The 15837-nt window shown below is 38.3% G+C and overlaps 2 protein-coding genes across 10 annotated transcripts in view; one reads left to right on the forward strand and one right to left on the reverse strand.

Moving 5' to 3' along the window:
• LOC103615159 (RCC1 and BTB domain-containing protein 2) overlaps window positions 1–15837 on the reverse strand; it is a 468828-nt gene that overhangs the window by 221987 nt on the left and 231004 nt on the right. The window lies entirely within an intron of this gene.
• FNDC3A (fibronectin type III domain containing 3A) overlaps window positions 1–15837 on the forward strand; it is a 112075-nt gene that overhangs the window by 41749 nt on the left and 54489 nt on the right. Inside the window, exon 1 of one of the 4 annotated variants that reach the window (XM_017733613.1) lies at window positions 12015–12048. The exons of the other annotated variants lie outside the window; for them this stretch is intronic. Within the exon in view, the coding sequence (XP_017589102.1) occupies window positions 12030–12048 (19 nt within the window). The 5' untranslated portion in view covers window positions 12015–12029. Of the gene's footprint in view, window positions 1–12014; window positions 12049–15837 lie in introns of those variants that run through there. 4 annotated transcript variants of the gene reach the window in all.

Here is a 15837-nt window from a genome sequence, read left to right on the forward strand (position 1 = left end):
ATATTTTGTGAATAAAACTGTTACAGAATCACAGAATGGTTTGGGGTGGGGAGGGACCTTCAAAGGTCATCTCTTTCCAACCCCTCTGCCATGGGCAGGGGCACCTCCCACGAGATCAGGTTGCTCAGAGCCCCATCCAGCCTGGCCTGGAACACTTCCAGGGATGGGGCATCCCCAGCTTCTTTGAACAACCTGTGACAGTGCCTCACCACCCTCATGTAAATTTATTTCTTGTATCCAATCTAAACCTACTCTGTTTCAATTTAAAATGTTGCCTCTTGGCCTGTAACAGTAGGCCCTGGTAAAAAGTCTTTCTCCATCTATTTTATATACCTCTTTATATAATCAGAGGCTGCACTAAGGTATCCCAAACACTTTCTCTTCTTTAGACTGAACAACCCCAACTCTCTCAGCCTGTCTTCACAGGAGAAATGCTCCATTTCTGACCCTTTTTTGGCCCTCCTCTGGACCTTCTTCATGTCCATGTCTGTTTTGTGCTGAGGGACCCAGGACTCCAGGTGGGAGGCAGAATCACCTCCCTCACCCTGCTGGACATGCTGCTTTTGATGCAGCCCAAGATACAGTTGGCTGTCTGGGCTGCAAGTACACCTTGCCAGCTTGTATCTAGTTTTTCATCCACCACTATCCCCAAGTTTTCTGCAGGGCAGCTTTTAATCTGTTTTCTAGTCTTTTCTGCTGTCAGGCTTTGCATAGTTTTGGTTGTTTACAGATACTGTTAGAGCAGCCAAACTGAGCATCTCAAAATCTGAAAGTAACTGCTATTTAAGTACATTTGAAGTAAAAAAACCCTAGAGTTATCTTGTTCAAATACCATCTTGTGCTTTGGTGTTGAGTCTTATTTTAAAACAATTTATTAATGTTGGAATGGGTTAAAGACCCATCAGAAATTCTGTACAAGTTGCCACAGACCCTGAGAAGGGACATTGTTAGTTGTTAATGGTCATTGGGAGTTGCTTCTCTTGCAAGACCACCATAGCTTATTATCAAATCCTAAACCATTGTGTTAAGTGGAGGAAGTGTGCGCTGTCATTCTATGGTGCTTTTAGAATGTACAAGGATACCTGTCAATGCAGTAGTGATTGCATTTATAGACTTAAAGGGTGACATCACCTCTAGAAATACCATATTTTGTTTGTTAAATTACTTGGTATCCACATTAGCACTGGGCAAAGTTTAGGAATAAAAGAGTGTGTATTTAAATACACAGCTCTAGTAATGGAACAAAGTAGCAAAGGCAATAAAACACTATTAACAAGAGTTCTCTCCTAGAGCATATCTAGTCTTCTAGGTAGCTTAGTAGCCTGAGTAATGGAGCCCTTACAAGTAAACCCAGATGTGTATTACAAAGGTCTAGTGCTTTGGTTTTCCTGCTTCTATTAAGAACAGCTTGCTGAAGCCAGCCAGAGAAGCTCCTCTGGGTGATCTTTTTCTTTCTGTAGCCTGAGAAGAAACTAATTCTTCATCCTTGTTTCCATTTTCCTGTTTCTCATTCCTAAATACTGAAATGCTGCATGATGACATGTGTAAGTTTATTAGCTTTCCTTTTCATCTTCGATGATTCTTCACAGTATACTTCTGAAAACACAGAAATAAAGTTTTATATATCAGTTCATTAAAAAAAAATTCTAAAAAACTCCTCAAAACAACCCCGCCCTAAATGGTAAATGTTTTCAGTTGTCATCTCCATTCCTTCTGTGTAGAAGACTAAACATATTATGTGCATCTGAAACTGGATATAGATACTTAGATTAACATCCTTTTCTACATATTAATTTTAAGATCTCCTTAGGAAGTATTTAGAGGGCCTTCATAAAAGGCACTGAGGGAAGCTAAGACAAATCAACTGAAAGTATGGGGTCAGAGCAAGCTACAATGATTTGCAGCTCACTAACTCTTGGTTAAGGATGTCCAGGTAGAGGGTCAGAGCTGAGTCTATAGGAGTAGCTTAACTCTTAAGCACCTCTGTTTGGGAATGGCCTTCAATATACACAATTTTTTTTTTTAAATTAAAGGGTTTTTTATTTCTAGGTATCTTCACTCAAACTAAAAATAATATTAGTATTGGCCAGCTATGTGGGAGTATGACTGCAGAGGAGACAAAATTCCATTTTGTATTGAAACAAGATGATGAGGGAAAGTGGTCACAAAGCGTGGTTGTAGCAGCTTGATTTGGAGGTGTTTCATTCCAAAATAATTTTTAGTAGGAGCTGCTCTTTTTATAGCTTAGATTGATAAACAGGTTGCATGAATGCCCTTGCAAGTATTGTTGAAGACTTAATCCTTCTACCTTTTACCGGTAGGTTATCCTAAACATTGGATTGAGATATGGCAAGTACCCTTCCAGTAAGGTAAAGAAATAATGATTTAAGCCCTCATTGCAGTGCATGTAGAATGCTCATGTGTTGGCTTTGACACATAGCACAAGTCCAGTTTGTAAGTCAAGTACTATTGGCAGGTAAAACTTGCCTGTAAGCCCTGCTGCTGCAGCTCTTCTAGTACAACTGCTGAATTAAAGCTGGATTCAGACACATCTCCTTGATTCTGTAGTCCCTTTTGCAGTAGGGCAGAGGCAGTCTTCACTCTTGTCATGACCCTCTTTCAAATTTCTTGTGCTAACTCAATAAAAATTGCAAAGTAGTGCAAAACAAGGTCATTTTCCTGACAAGAATAAAACATAGCAATCCAGAATTCTGTTCTTTAGATTGGCCTCTCTCTGCTCTGAGAGTAACCATGAGAATTAACCTCCTAACGGAGCTCCCTCCGCCTTCTCTGGGAACTGTCTGACCTTGTCCTCCATTAATTCTGATGACTGACCAGGTCTTTGTGGTCCCAGTCTCATCAAGCCATTAAAGAAGCAGTCACAGATGACACAAGAAGCTGTTATTGGAAAAACTTACTTTATCACGCTGCTTTTCTGCCAGAGCAGCTTGTGTTACTGTTGTGCCTACTTTGTTAGTGTTACAAGTACTAGACTTCTAAAACATTATATTCCCAGAACAAATTGAATTTGGTAAAAGTTTGATTAAAAAGCAAGAAGCTAGATTTGTTTTATTCTCTTCTGCAGTAGCAAATTAAAGAAAAAAAAGGAATGCATTAATTCATATTTCTCATGATGTGGATTGTAGTGTGTCTTAGGAAAAATGTCATTTTGTGCCATTGATTTCTGTTTAACATGTGTTAAATAGAGTCAATATCTTTATATGAACAAAACATGTCTGTAACATTTTTTGCCTTGGTTATTTTCTCATTTTTCTAATAGATACTTTTTTAACTCTTGTTCTATCTTATTTCATGCATTCTGAGATGTGATTTCATAAGGTACTATATTCTCTGTAAGGTGTTCAGTCAGGTTCTTCTTTTCCTGTTTGATTTTCCTGTATATTCAGATCAGTTAATCTTCCCTTGTACCTTCTTTAATCTTCTCCTTTAGTCCCTCTTTTCACCACATTGCAATCTCCACACTGCAGACTGAGCCTGACTGTAGGAAGGTTCTGGAGACATTGGTTTGAAATATCAGTGCTTCAGCTGCATACTGAAGACATCTAATTTTAGGTGTCTAAATGTGTGTTTCTATATGTGGCCTTGGATTTAAGCTCCCATTGAAATTAGTGAAGATTTAGTCACTAGCTATAGTACACTCAGTGCTTTTCAGCTGACATCAGTTTGCACTCAGTAGCTCTCCAGGCTCCACTGTCTGTACCAACTAGGTCTCCACTTGCTATAATGGGAGTGTAAAGTCCTAACTTGCATGCAGACATACAAATTTAGATACCTAAATGAGATGGCTCCATTTGGGAACTAAAGCCTGACTATTGTAAGCTGAAATAAATAAGGCTACATCCTGAAAGTGCCTCATTTAGGTGTGCTGACTCAGAGTTGTACCCTCAGTGAATGTCTTTGTCCTCAAGCACCTGAACTCTTTGAGCTCATCCATGTCCATGAGCATCTAACATCACATTTTACAAGGATGGTACTGGTTCTTGGAGGTGCATGTTAGGAATTAAGTTACAGCCCTAAACTGCAGCTAGAGAATGCCCCTAAAACTTAGTTTCCATTACTCTAGTCAGACATGTCTAGCCCCCAAAACTGTGAAGTATTAACTCAAGCTACTGAGATTCAGGTGCTATTACTGCCTGAGTCTGAAATCAGTTGGATGAGCCTTGTATGAAGCATGCTAAGCTTGACAGGTTTGTGTCTGGCAGTATTACAATATTCCCACGGCATTGCAATCACTTAATCTGATTTCTTCTCTGACTATGCTGTTGATGGGAAAGAAATAGTCCTATATTACCTGCTTTATGGGGGGAAGAGAAGGGAAAATAATTGGTAGGATCTCTTCTTGGTTTCTAGTGTAAGAAGAAAGTTTGTGTAATGTAACCAGTAAGCAGTTTGAATTAAATAAAAAAATTAGAGCTGTGGGCATTTTACTTAGTATTTTGACTTAGTGTACAAACATTTTGCATAACTTAAACTGATAGCATTTTCTTTATCTTAATTGGGTGCAATCTGATTAACAGAAATAATAAAGATTCATGAAGATTGCTAACATTAAAGAGTGGAAGAAGTTCCTTAATTTCATTATCTGATTATTTAAAAACAAATGGTGCTTTTATTTTGTACAAACTCAAACAATGTTTTTAAATGGACTTTGTACTGGGTTTCATGAGAATGGAAAGGCTAGAACTTTGTGCTTAAAGGACTTTTTCTGGATCCTCTTTCACAATTATGTACAGTACGAACAGGCTGGTGTGTCATCTGTTGGAAAAAGCTGCATGTTGTTAGATGAGACCTCAGGAGAGTTCCTTACAGTTCTACCCTGTGCAATTCAAGTTGTATTGCTGCATTCTTGATGTATAGTTGTAGCTGTCAAACTATTCAGACATCTATCACAGAATTACTGTTAATAAGAAATAGCTTTGAATTAATTTTGGTTTACTCTTGTCCTATTTGTACTTCAAAAAGTAGTCATGGCTGCCTTATCTTGTGCCACTGCCACTGTCAGGCCCATGGTAGTTGCGAAGGATTGCAGACACACTGGGAAGGAAAACAGTCTTCATGGTTGTGGAGCAGCTCTTGTGGCCATTGTTTTTCCAGAATTCCTCAAAACAGAGCCAGTTCGTCATGCATGCCCAGGCTGTCACAACCATGCCAGCAAGCTTACAGGGCCTGATATTGCTCTGCCTCTGTGCCTTCTCTGATGCCAAATGTTGTTGAGTACCCAGGAGGTTAGTCTCCCTTTCCTTCATTTTCATCTGTGCAAGGCTAATGTGCTGTCCGTTCTTGCAAGAATGTAATATCTAACTAAATGCTGCAACTTTGAATCCAGGAATTTTTAATTCTGTGCTTAGTTTTGCTTTTTTTTGTAGTAGTAGTAGTAGTAATAGATGAATCAGCAGCACATGGCTTGATAGATGTGGCTGTGCATGTGTTATTAATAGTAAATTAATAGCTGTCTTTTTTTTGACTGTCTGTGAAATGACTGAGATTTTATCAGCTTGCATGACTTACATGATCATGTCACTCTTCAACTTTATTTAAAATCATGGTAATGTAACTTCCCCTTCTTCCTTTTGCAGACATGCAGCAATCTATTTTACATCTAAAGCAGTTTATTATCCAAATGAGGGAAAGGAAGAAGAGACAGAAGATAACAAGATCATTACATATAGGCTAGCTGTGCACAAATATAAACAGCTCCTGTGTAATGTGAGTTAAAGACCAGTTACAAGCATGTAAGTTCAGCCACTTAAAGCCATTAAGAAACAGTGTAATCATAAGGAGTTTCAAAGTTGGAAGGGCCAAATTCACTGGAAGTGGATACAGGTATCCACACTGCTGTTCTTGTTTCCTTAGGCCAAAGAGAAGCTCTTTCTCACACTGCAAAGGGCTTTCCAGTTGTCTGAGAAAACTCAATTGTCTAGAGCAGGTGCTCTAGGACACCATCCAAAGAGCCTCAGATTTTTTCAAGTGACTGTATAGCATCTAGCAATTTGTAGATGGGTCTCAGGTTAATGGTACTGGAGCTACTGGAGAAGCTGATGACACCTTCCTTTCCTTTTGATTAATCAGCTATTCATTCAGTGAGGGTGTGGTTTATCTCCTTTGCTTGTTCTCGATTTGTTTTTCCAGTGACCCATTCCTCAAAAGTTTCAGTTATCCTTTTGCTTTGATGCTCTATATATGGACCATTTTCATAAATACTGTGTATAATGTGTTTCCCTTGGATGATCTTCACAGTTCAAAGATTGAATGGATGTGCCTTTCAAGGCAGCTGAAGAAGGAGCTCCAGTAAGGGCTATAAATGCCAAACTAGTAGTATATATTATTGCTCATTAATAATTCTTGAAATGAGTTAATATGAAATTGTGGTTTCAATAAAATGTGAGTAAATTACTATGAAAAGGAGAGTGGGTATTCCTCATGATGACCTCTTCCTAATGAAGTCTGGCAATAGTCCTAGGAAAATCTTATGAAATATGGGGAGATCATTTAATGTAGATGGACTGTGCTAAACGAAGACCACAAAGGCCTGTAGGCTGAGACAAAAGCCCCAAAGCAGGGAAAGCTCTACTCATAAAACATAGCTTTAGCAAGCTGGTTCCCAAAACAAACCAAAGAATCAAAGCTAAGACAATCAAATTCCTGGGAAGAGGCAGGCAAAGAAGTGTTAGGTCCAGGAGCTGTAAGTTGATGATACTGCAGCCTTCTCTTCTAAGAAAGAAGAATGAGTCAGAATGGAAGTTGAAGATGACAGATACAAGGAGAAAAATGTGTCTACAGAGAGTGGTCAGCCTTTCTCTTCTCTGTTTTTCCAACAAGTTGTCTTTAAGGTAGTCTCTTGAAAGATAGCATTTAAGTGAAGTGCTACTATGTTGCATCCTCAGCTGCTTTAGACTTGAGAAGTTTGTATTTTGAAAGGCACCACTCAGTGGTCAGAGTTAACTCTTTTGGTTTATGCAGCCAAGAGACATCTCAGTAAAGCTCTTAAGCAGCAGCTAGGTTTGGAAAATTATATGAAACATACTTAAGTTTGCATTTATTCTTGTTGTTATGCTTTCCATATACTTTGTATTTTGCTTCTTGTTTTGTGATCAGGTAGATTTTGGATCAGATTCTGTTAAATGTACCAAAAAAAAAAGGTACATTGACTCTTACCTTGATTTAAAATCCAGTTAAATCTGAAATCTTATCTGACCTTTTACTCTGATTTTTCAAATGATAGCACATACAAATAAAGCTACCTTGCAGGCAGATCCTTGGGGTGCCTAAAGCCCAAGGTGAGTTTGGGAATTTGAGAAGCTAAACTGTGTTTTTTCTGAAAGAGAATTTTTTTGTGAATTGGGGTAAAAAGCAGATTGACTATCTCCCATTAGAGTGTGACACTGCTGGCAGTGCAGTTTTGGGGAGCATCTGGTGACTATGCAATGCATTAATGAATGAAAATATTTAATACATTCCAAGGGCAGTCTAAACAACTGGAACCAGTTAAAGTTCTTCCAACATGAATGAGTTTTAGAAGTCACCTGCTAAGAGAGCTGAAAAATAAGAGTGAATATCAATAAATATTGATCAGAAGTGCAGAGGACTGGCGAGTGTGAGTCTAACTTCCATTCATTTCCTTGATTTGTAATACAGATGGATACAAGAGGACTGTCAAGCATGAAGTTTTTGAGATTGATTATTGATGGTTTGATCACTTTTTCACTTCTGGCCCATATGTGTTAGAACAGTGCATTTCTACACAGGTTGTAAATGTGACATGATATCTATGTAGCATTTTCAATAAAACATTTGTAAAAGCTATAGTTTTATGCTTACTACACCCTTCTAATACTTATGCAAAGGAAAATTGCATGAACAGGAGGAAAATGTACCTTGGAAATACCAATCTTTTCTTTTAATTGCAGCTATATATACACATCAAAGTTTCCTTGCATCACTTTCCAGCAAAGATATGACACATAGTAGATTATTAATATGCCCACACAGCTTTTTCTGTTCAACCTCTGCCAGGTCTTTCAAATGCCATACAGAGCACAAATTTCTTCACAATAGCTTTCCAATTGTACATTATGTTTATAGAATTTCAGTGTGTAGTCATTTTTTTTAGTTACTGTGCCTTGTTCTCTCAACTGAAAAACAGATCCATTATTTTTGAAGGGAAAGAATCTAGTCTCATGTTGGTGACAGTAGTTAAACAGAAGGGTAGTGCCTTTGGAGTTCTTTTCAGAAGCACGTAAATGTATGTTGCTGCATCATCTTCTTGTATGGTGCTACTGTGCTGCTGGGTCTGGGAAAGTAGTACAGTAGACATTTCTGTGCAGCTTCAGAGAGCTGGAAAGAAAGTCTGAAGTGCCTGGGAACATTGCGCAGAGAAAAAGAGGCTTAATGTTGGGTAAGGTTACATCTATTTAGGATATAGTTTTGGTGCATATGAAGGCCAGTGGGAAGCAGATAGGAGTAGGAAATGCAGGTGTAAAGAATTGCAGCTGTGCAGTGGAGTCTTGAGGCCAGGTACCTGCATGTTGCTTGTCTCCTTGAAAGCATAGCACAGAACATTTTTGATCACTGTTTCCAAAGAACTTCAGCAGAGTCAATATAACCTTTTTTTTTTTAAATGTTCTAAATTGAGGATGAAATAGGAAAGGATTGAATGCTAAAGCATGATGGCACAGCTAGCTTAGGATGTAAATATATTCCTCCTTAATCACTCAGTAATCAATGCACTCGGGTATCTTTCAGCTAATGAGACATGCTAGAAATACTTGGTATTTCAGCAAAGTTGATCATCCAGACAACTCTAATGGCATAGGAAATCCATATTCCAGAAGTGGTGAAAGATCGACAGGAACATGCATTAGTTGTCTAAAGCAGTGTTGTTTGAATGGTACCATTGAACTGGGTGAAATGCAGTTATATACAATGCAAGGTTGTGCATAAGATTAATAAATTGTAGATGGGGATCTCCTCACTTGAAACTTGATGAGGAGGAGGAAGAAGCAGGCAAGCTGTTTGACTCACAAGATAATATTTATCTCCAGTATAATGTTATCTGTCAAGCTTACTGTGATCATAAAATGCATCAGGACAGTTGTTGTTAGTATAGCTTGGGATGTTTAGTAGCATTTTACAGGATTCTGCTGAGATTTCAACTGTAATTTGATAACCCATGTTTACAAAAGATGAAATTAGGCTGATTCCAGGTGTTGTGAAAAAGAACTGCTAGGATATTCAGGAGAAAATATAAAAACAAAGTAGAAGAGCTTGATTTGCTTGGCTGAAAATGACTTTCGGTAGAAAAAACCAGGGATTTAAAAAAAAAAAAAATTAATGCCAGAGCTAGTCTAGAGCCCAGTTGGCTATCAAAAGGCTGTGAAATACTTTTATACAATTATGAGAAAACTTCTGGCTACATAGGAGAGTGGTGCCCTAGAACAGCAGTCCAGTGGGGAGACATATGGGTAAAAGAACTGCTTTGGAACTGGTCTTCATGCTTCTACATAGAATCCATTTATGGTGGATCTTCATGTATGATAATGGGGAGAAGAATGAAATTGCAGTTGCAGGTAAATAGACTTGATTCATGAGGTATTTTTCAGGCCTTGAGCCCTCATGGTCCAACAACAGAAAATTTACATCTCCTGTATCCAGACAGTAATGAAGCAATAAAAAGGTTTCTGCACAAAGAGCACATTTAATTTACAGCTATTAAACAATTTTCTTGTCTTAGCTCCTTCATGGAGGGATATGTTGATCCATACATAATGTATGGTAAAGAATTCCACCATATGCATGTGTCTTTTTTCCTTTCTTCTGGTTTGGAATGACAACTGTTACATGTCTGAGCCAAGTTAATTGTTTCATCCCTGGCCTCTTGTTTGGCACAGGTAAGTAGATTCCTTACATAGTTCTTTCTGGCTCCAGGTTCATTTTGGATGCCAAAGCAGTGGGTGTGTTACTTTCTAAAATGTATTTGGTTACAAAGCAAATTGAGTTTGAAGAGAACACTGCAGTGGTATAGGCTTATCTTTGTTTCTGGTCCCAGCTTACTGCTTTCCCAGATACTTCCTTTCTGATAATACATGTTTAACATTGCTGAAAGCTTTTTATCAAGAGAAGCCTTTGTCATAGATGCTCTTAGTATTTGAGCTTACATACTTCCCCTGTGTGGTAACTTGCTTGAGATTTGTAGAAAATAATTCCTCGTTGAAGTGATCTGTATAGAGTTTGTTGTGGAGAATCAAGGAGTCTTAGTCACATAAAACACCAAAAAGACCAAATTTTAAACTTCAAATTCCAAAACAAGTTTAAAACATACAGATTTAAAAGTCTTTATTAGTTATTAGTTAGATTGCAGATCCTGAAAACCACTTTCGTATAACTTTCAGCAAAGAAATGTGAGGTTTGCAGTGCAAATTGGCTGATAGTGTTAAGTGATTTGTGTGATAGTAGAAACATTTCACTGCAGAAGATGCTGCAGATATTTGTAGCAAGCATGGCACCTTTCTGTGTTGCTAAGTCTGACTGATAATATCAGCAGGTTTTTTATGTGTATCCTGATTTGGGGTTAATTAATTTGGGATCAAATTTCTGCAAAGCTTTTTGAGTATGAAAATTCTTATTAAGGTGTGTGGACCATAAGTCATTAGCAGAACCAGAAGTCTTAATATAAGTGTTTAAGTATTTATCATGTCCGTTGCAAGGTCAAGAATGTTCAAGATCAATAGTTTTTCAGTCAAACTTTTATTTCCACTGTCTTCAGAGCATCCCTTATTGTAGCTGCATTCATATCATAGGCTTGTTATTAGTGAAAAGACAGAGAAAAGTATGTCTGTGGGAAGAATTGTGATTGCAAGGGGTCATGTTTAAGATGCTTGGATTCCGCCTTGGTTGTAACTTAGATTTAGCTGCAGAAATCTCAGATGCAGCCCAGGCCACCTACTAAATAATGACCTAATCCTAGCAAGCATGCTGAATCTATTGCTTCTCCTGTTTTGACCATGGAATTCCCTACTTGCCTCTAATTTTACAAACCATGAGGCTGCAGAGGACAGTCAGAAGCCAGACATCAAAGACAGAAGACAGCACAGAGATGGTATATAAATGTTGCCTCTCTTTCTCTCCAAAAAGAAAGGCAGGTTGTTTACTTGGGCTATATTAAGTTTATCCTTAAATGCCCACAACCAAAAAAATCTGAGCTCTGCAAGTACCACAGAATCAAAGTCTGTACCTCCCCAATTCCAGCAGTGTCCCTTAGCCGAGAGGTTCTGGGATATTCTGAGTTGGCCTTTTCTTTTGTTGTCTTTTGGAGATGGGCGTCTTCACCTCAAGAAAAGATTCTAGAGGGAAAATACCTAGGAAAGCAATTTGCCTTTTTCTGTTGATTTAATGGGGATTCCTCTATAATTTAGGTGACATCCTGGGTTCTGCTTCCTGTTTTAAAGGCTGGCTCTGAATTTTCCACTTAGAAGCTCTTGGATTAAAGGAGTTAAGCATGTTCCATTCCAGTTTCTAGTGGTCCATCTCCAACAGAAGTGGCCCAGGTTATTTCTTAGTTTGGTGTTCATAGGACTCGCCTAAATAGGAGCAAGCTGTGGTAAATGTGCAGAAGCAGAGACTTGTTTGTCCTCTGGAGGCAGCCAGTGAATCATGCTGCTGAAGCCAAGTGTTTGGTTTAGATGCTGCAAAGTGTAAGGTACATGACATCAGATGTTTTCAATTTGGTCTTAGGTCTCTGTTTTGTCATATGATTCTGTATAATTTGCCTGGGTCTTGTTCCCAACAGTTTGTGTCACGACAGAAGGATTTCTCATCACAAATGTCATCTTTTGAATTGTCAGCTTCAGGGATTGTTTTTTCCACTCATGATTTGAAACAAAACTGTGTGATGAAGTGTTACTTCAAATTTTATTTAATGGTTAAGAAACCTACATCTGAACATTTGTTTGTCGAACTGCAGTGTTGCCAGAAACTGTTGGTGGACTCAAGTGAACACCTCACATGGAGACATGAAAATAATTGTATGCGGTGAGTGTGAAGAGAAGTAGGCCTGTAGGACCAAACTCTTTCCATTGCTTAGGATTGTTACAAATAATCTTTTTATCTGATCAGAACAGCAGACCCACCTAATAGAAAAATAGCATCTAAGAGAGTAAAATTTCAGTGAGACAGAGCTGTTGGGTGGGAGGGTTTTTAAAAATCAGCAGTTGACATTAACTTTTTACCTTATACAGAGAAAAAGATTTAGCCCTGTTTTTGCACCCTAGAACTCTAGTGGTGGAGCCAATGTCTTTCTAGATTTACCTATTTTTCCTTCTTCTGCTAAATCATGTAGAATCCTGAATTATGGGTTTTCTGGAAAGCTGAAACACCCCACATCCTGCTAACTTAGTTCTGTATCTTCTAGTTAGGAATGATCATTCCCAGACTGGTTCCTTTAAAGAAAGATGTGTTTTGTATTTATTTTACATACTAGAAGGATTTCAGCTGTTTATAATCATAATGATTTTTGTTTTGCTGTGGTTTTATTTTAAATGGGCAATCTGAATCTGCACTGTATTCATTTATATAATTAGATTGAAACCTAGACAACTCGAAGGTTTTTCAAATAAAAGCACTTGTTATTAGTAGTTTCCAGAGACTCAGAGTAGTACATCTTTAGAGATGCCTGCCTTGGATAGAAATAAAAATTTGAGTTGGGCACTGAATTTTCTCATGGCAACCTTTTCTGATATGATTTTTTCACTGTAGATGTTGTATTAATCCCAGTTTGTTCAAACATTTTTTTTTAATGTATCCATGGAGTCTTCTCTCTTGTCCATAATTTTAAAATACCTTTCCCTAGAATCTGGTAAAATTGTTCCAGCATTTATATGAATGCTATTGATTTTCTTAATTAATACATTAGATTTGTATAAATAATATTCAGTAAGTGATATTCAAGACATTTCTATGTGTATATATGTGTGTGTGTGTGTGTGTGTGTGTATATATATATATATATGCATAGATACTTGTGTATGCATAATAATTTGGGGAGTGGTAATGTTAAGAAATTTCCACAAAGGAAAGGAGGCTTCTTTGAGTGCCAGCAGAATGTGCCGGAAAATTCTGCATTCTAGTTTCAAGCCAGTGTAGCCAGGTAAGTAAAAAAAAATAACTCATTAATATAATAAGTTGAATATCAGGATGATGAAAAGGCTTTTACAAGTAATTATACTATGTAATACTATTCTTAGCACAATCAGGCAGGCAGGGGGAGGAAGTTGAAGTTAATGCTTGTTCCTTCCAAGATCTGTCTTCTCTGGATCAACACAGTCTTTTGTAGAAGACACTGTCTACACACCAAGAACTGCCAACTGTTGAGACTCACTTGTGCTTTTCACTCTTAATCACAAGCAGCTGTCAGTAGCAGTGCTTAACTTTTTAACTTCTTGGTCTGCAGTGCTATATGGGGAAAAAATCCAAACCTGATCAAAAAAACACCAGTTCTAGTGGTAACAACTGTTAGATGATCAACTTGTAGATTATTCTGAATGTTGTGAATCAAGTGCAACATGATTAAGCAGCATGCACAAATATTAAATTTTAGTCTGAAAAGCTTGCAGATCTGTAATGCTCAGCATCAGTGCTAGGAAATTAAGCTCTCCTTGAAGAAAAAGCTAAGCAAATATGCAGTGCAGTTAAATTAGAATGAGTGCAGATTATTTTTCCTGTTAAGAATAATAACATTTTTATCAAAGCCTCTCTGTATGTTATATCACATTTGACTCCCTTTGAAATTCAGCGATTTATGGTTTACCCAATATTTAAATTGGAACTCTGTGAGGGAGTGAACAATTTTTTGACTTAACTGTTACACATAGTTAATAAATCATTGCCGTAAGCTAGCAAACTAAACAGAGTAATTTAACAGTCCGGATTGCACAGTACAAAGTGTGTGTTGTATTTCCACATTATCATCTTTGTGGAGTGTTTGTTACTTGTTTGTTCCAGTAATGTGGAATCCTTGTTACTTTTTTTTTACTGAAGTAGAATTCATCAGTGTGCCACACAGTTGCTTCAGAAAGCAGGTATAAAAAGTCTTACTATTGGAGTATCTCAAGTGACTACAATCATTCTTCTGCAAATTCCCAAGTGTAACTTTGTGTTATGGAGTTTGTGCCATTCAGAGGCATGGACTTGCAGTCTTTTTTTAATCACAAAATTGCACTGTGATCATTGTTTAGAAACAGGTGAAATAAAAGTACATTTAACATTTGAACATAGAAACCATTGTCACCTTTTTCCTTTGAAAGTATATCAGGCCATTATAGAAGAAAACTGATAGCTGCAGTTGTGATAAAGTGCTATAGGAACCTGTCATCTCTGCACTTTGCCTGAGAAGGGATTTTCTTGTGAATATTTATGTGTGGTTTCATGGGAAAGATCAGGATCTCATTAGGATGTAATCTTTAGAAATACTCTAGTTAGGCTTCATAGCTTTCTGCTCTTTTATCCATTATTCCAAAGTCTCTGTAGATGAAACTGATGCTTCCCCTCTCTCCTCCCCCCCACTTTTGAAAGGAACTATGATAATGTTTTACCTTCAGTTTTTCCTTTTGTTTGCCAGCCTGCTGTCTACTGATAGATTCCCCTTTTTTTCCCTAGTCAGTTAATACATTTCAATTGATGTTGTGGCTTTGTCAGCTGCTGTTCTTCAGCCTTGATGGCAAAAGTAGACAGATGGATGGGGGAAGGGAAGGGATTGTTTTGTCGGGATGAATTTAGAGCATAAGGGATACGTTAAATTGACAGCACTGCAAGCTGAAGTCTTCTGATCACCTGTCCTTGCAGCAATCCCAGTTCCTTCTTGTGCTTCTTCTCCAGCTTAGTTGCAGTAACTTCTGTGCTTGCTTTCCTTTTTTTCTTATTACCTGCTTTTATTATGTGTAAAGTTGTTGAGGTTAACTTAAAGTATTAATTTGGACATGTTTTCCAGGCATGGCTTACAAGACAAATGTAGACCAATTGGTGGTTGTTGTTGTAACTGGATTTTCTAATTAGTTGAAGCTGTTGGGAACCCAAAATAAAACTTTGAAGTCTTAGCGCTTATGTAAAAGACAGAGTGGTGCAATTGTTTGTGGCGTCTGGGATTATTGATTTACTGCAGCCCATCAGTGTTAGAGGGGTGTGCTGCTACGTCAGCTGGCGCTCTATTGTTTCAGCTGCTGTGGCCTTTGTGTTTGATCCTGTCAGTGCTTGCGTCAGTGATGCATATCATCGCCTGTGTGATGTCAAAGTGTGGGTGTTCGGTTATAGAGCCATAGTTAACCTAATGTGCTGCAGTAAATACTGAATGCTATTTCCTCCTGGGGATAGCAGTGATTCATCACCGTTCACATTAGACTAATGCTAAGTATAGCAGTGTTCATGAGCCGCAGTATCCACATAGATTAGTATCAAAGTCATTGCAGCTCTCCAAACGCTGGGCCGGAAAGTGTTTGTTTGCAGGCAGATCTGTTTGTGCACCCCCTTTCTTAGGTGTAAACTGATTAGCAGGTCAGCTCTAAGGAAAATCCTCTGGAAGGACTGGGCCTAAGCAATTCTTTAGCACTTAATTATGCTAATTAACGTAAAAGCATTCAGCTAAATGACTCGGATCACACCAGGCAATGACAGTCGGTAGATGACAGTACAAAGGGGAGAGGGGAGCCCCGCGGGCTGGCAGAGGATGTCGCTCTCTGCGGGAACACTGCCCCTTGAAGCGGCGGCGCGGGCAGGGCAGGGCGGGGCGCAGGGCGCGGAGAGGCCGCGGGGCGGAGCGGAGCGGGTCCA

Source organism: Corvus brachyrhynchos, unplaced genomic scaffold, assembly GCF_000691975.1.
Source record: "Corvus brachyrhynchos isolate BGI_N302 unplaced genomic scaffold, ASM69197v1 scaffold202, whole genome shotgun sequence".
Taxonomy (NCBI): domain Eukaryota; kingdom Metazoa; phylum Chordata; class Aves; order Passeriformes; family Corvidae; genus Corvus; species Corvus brachyrhynchos.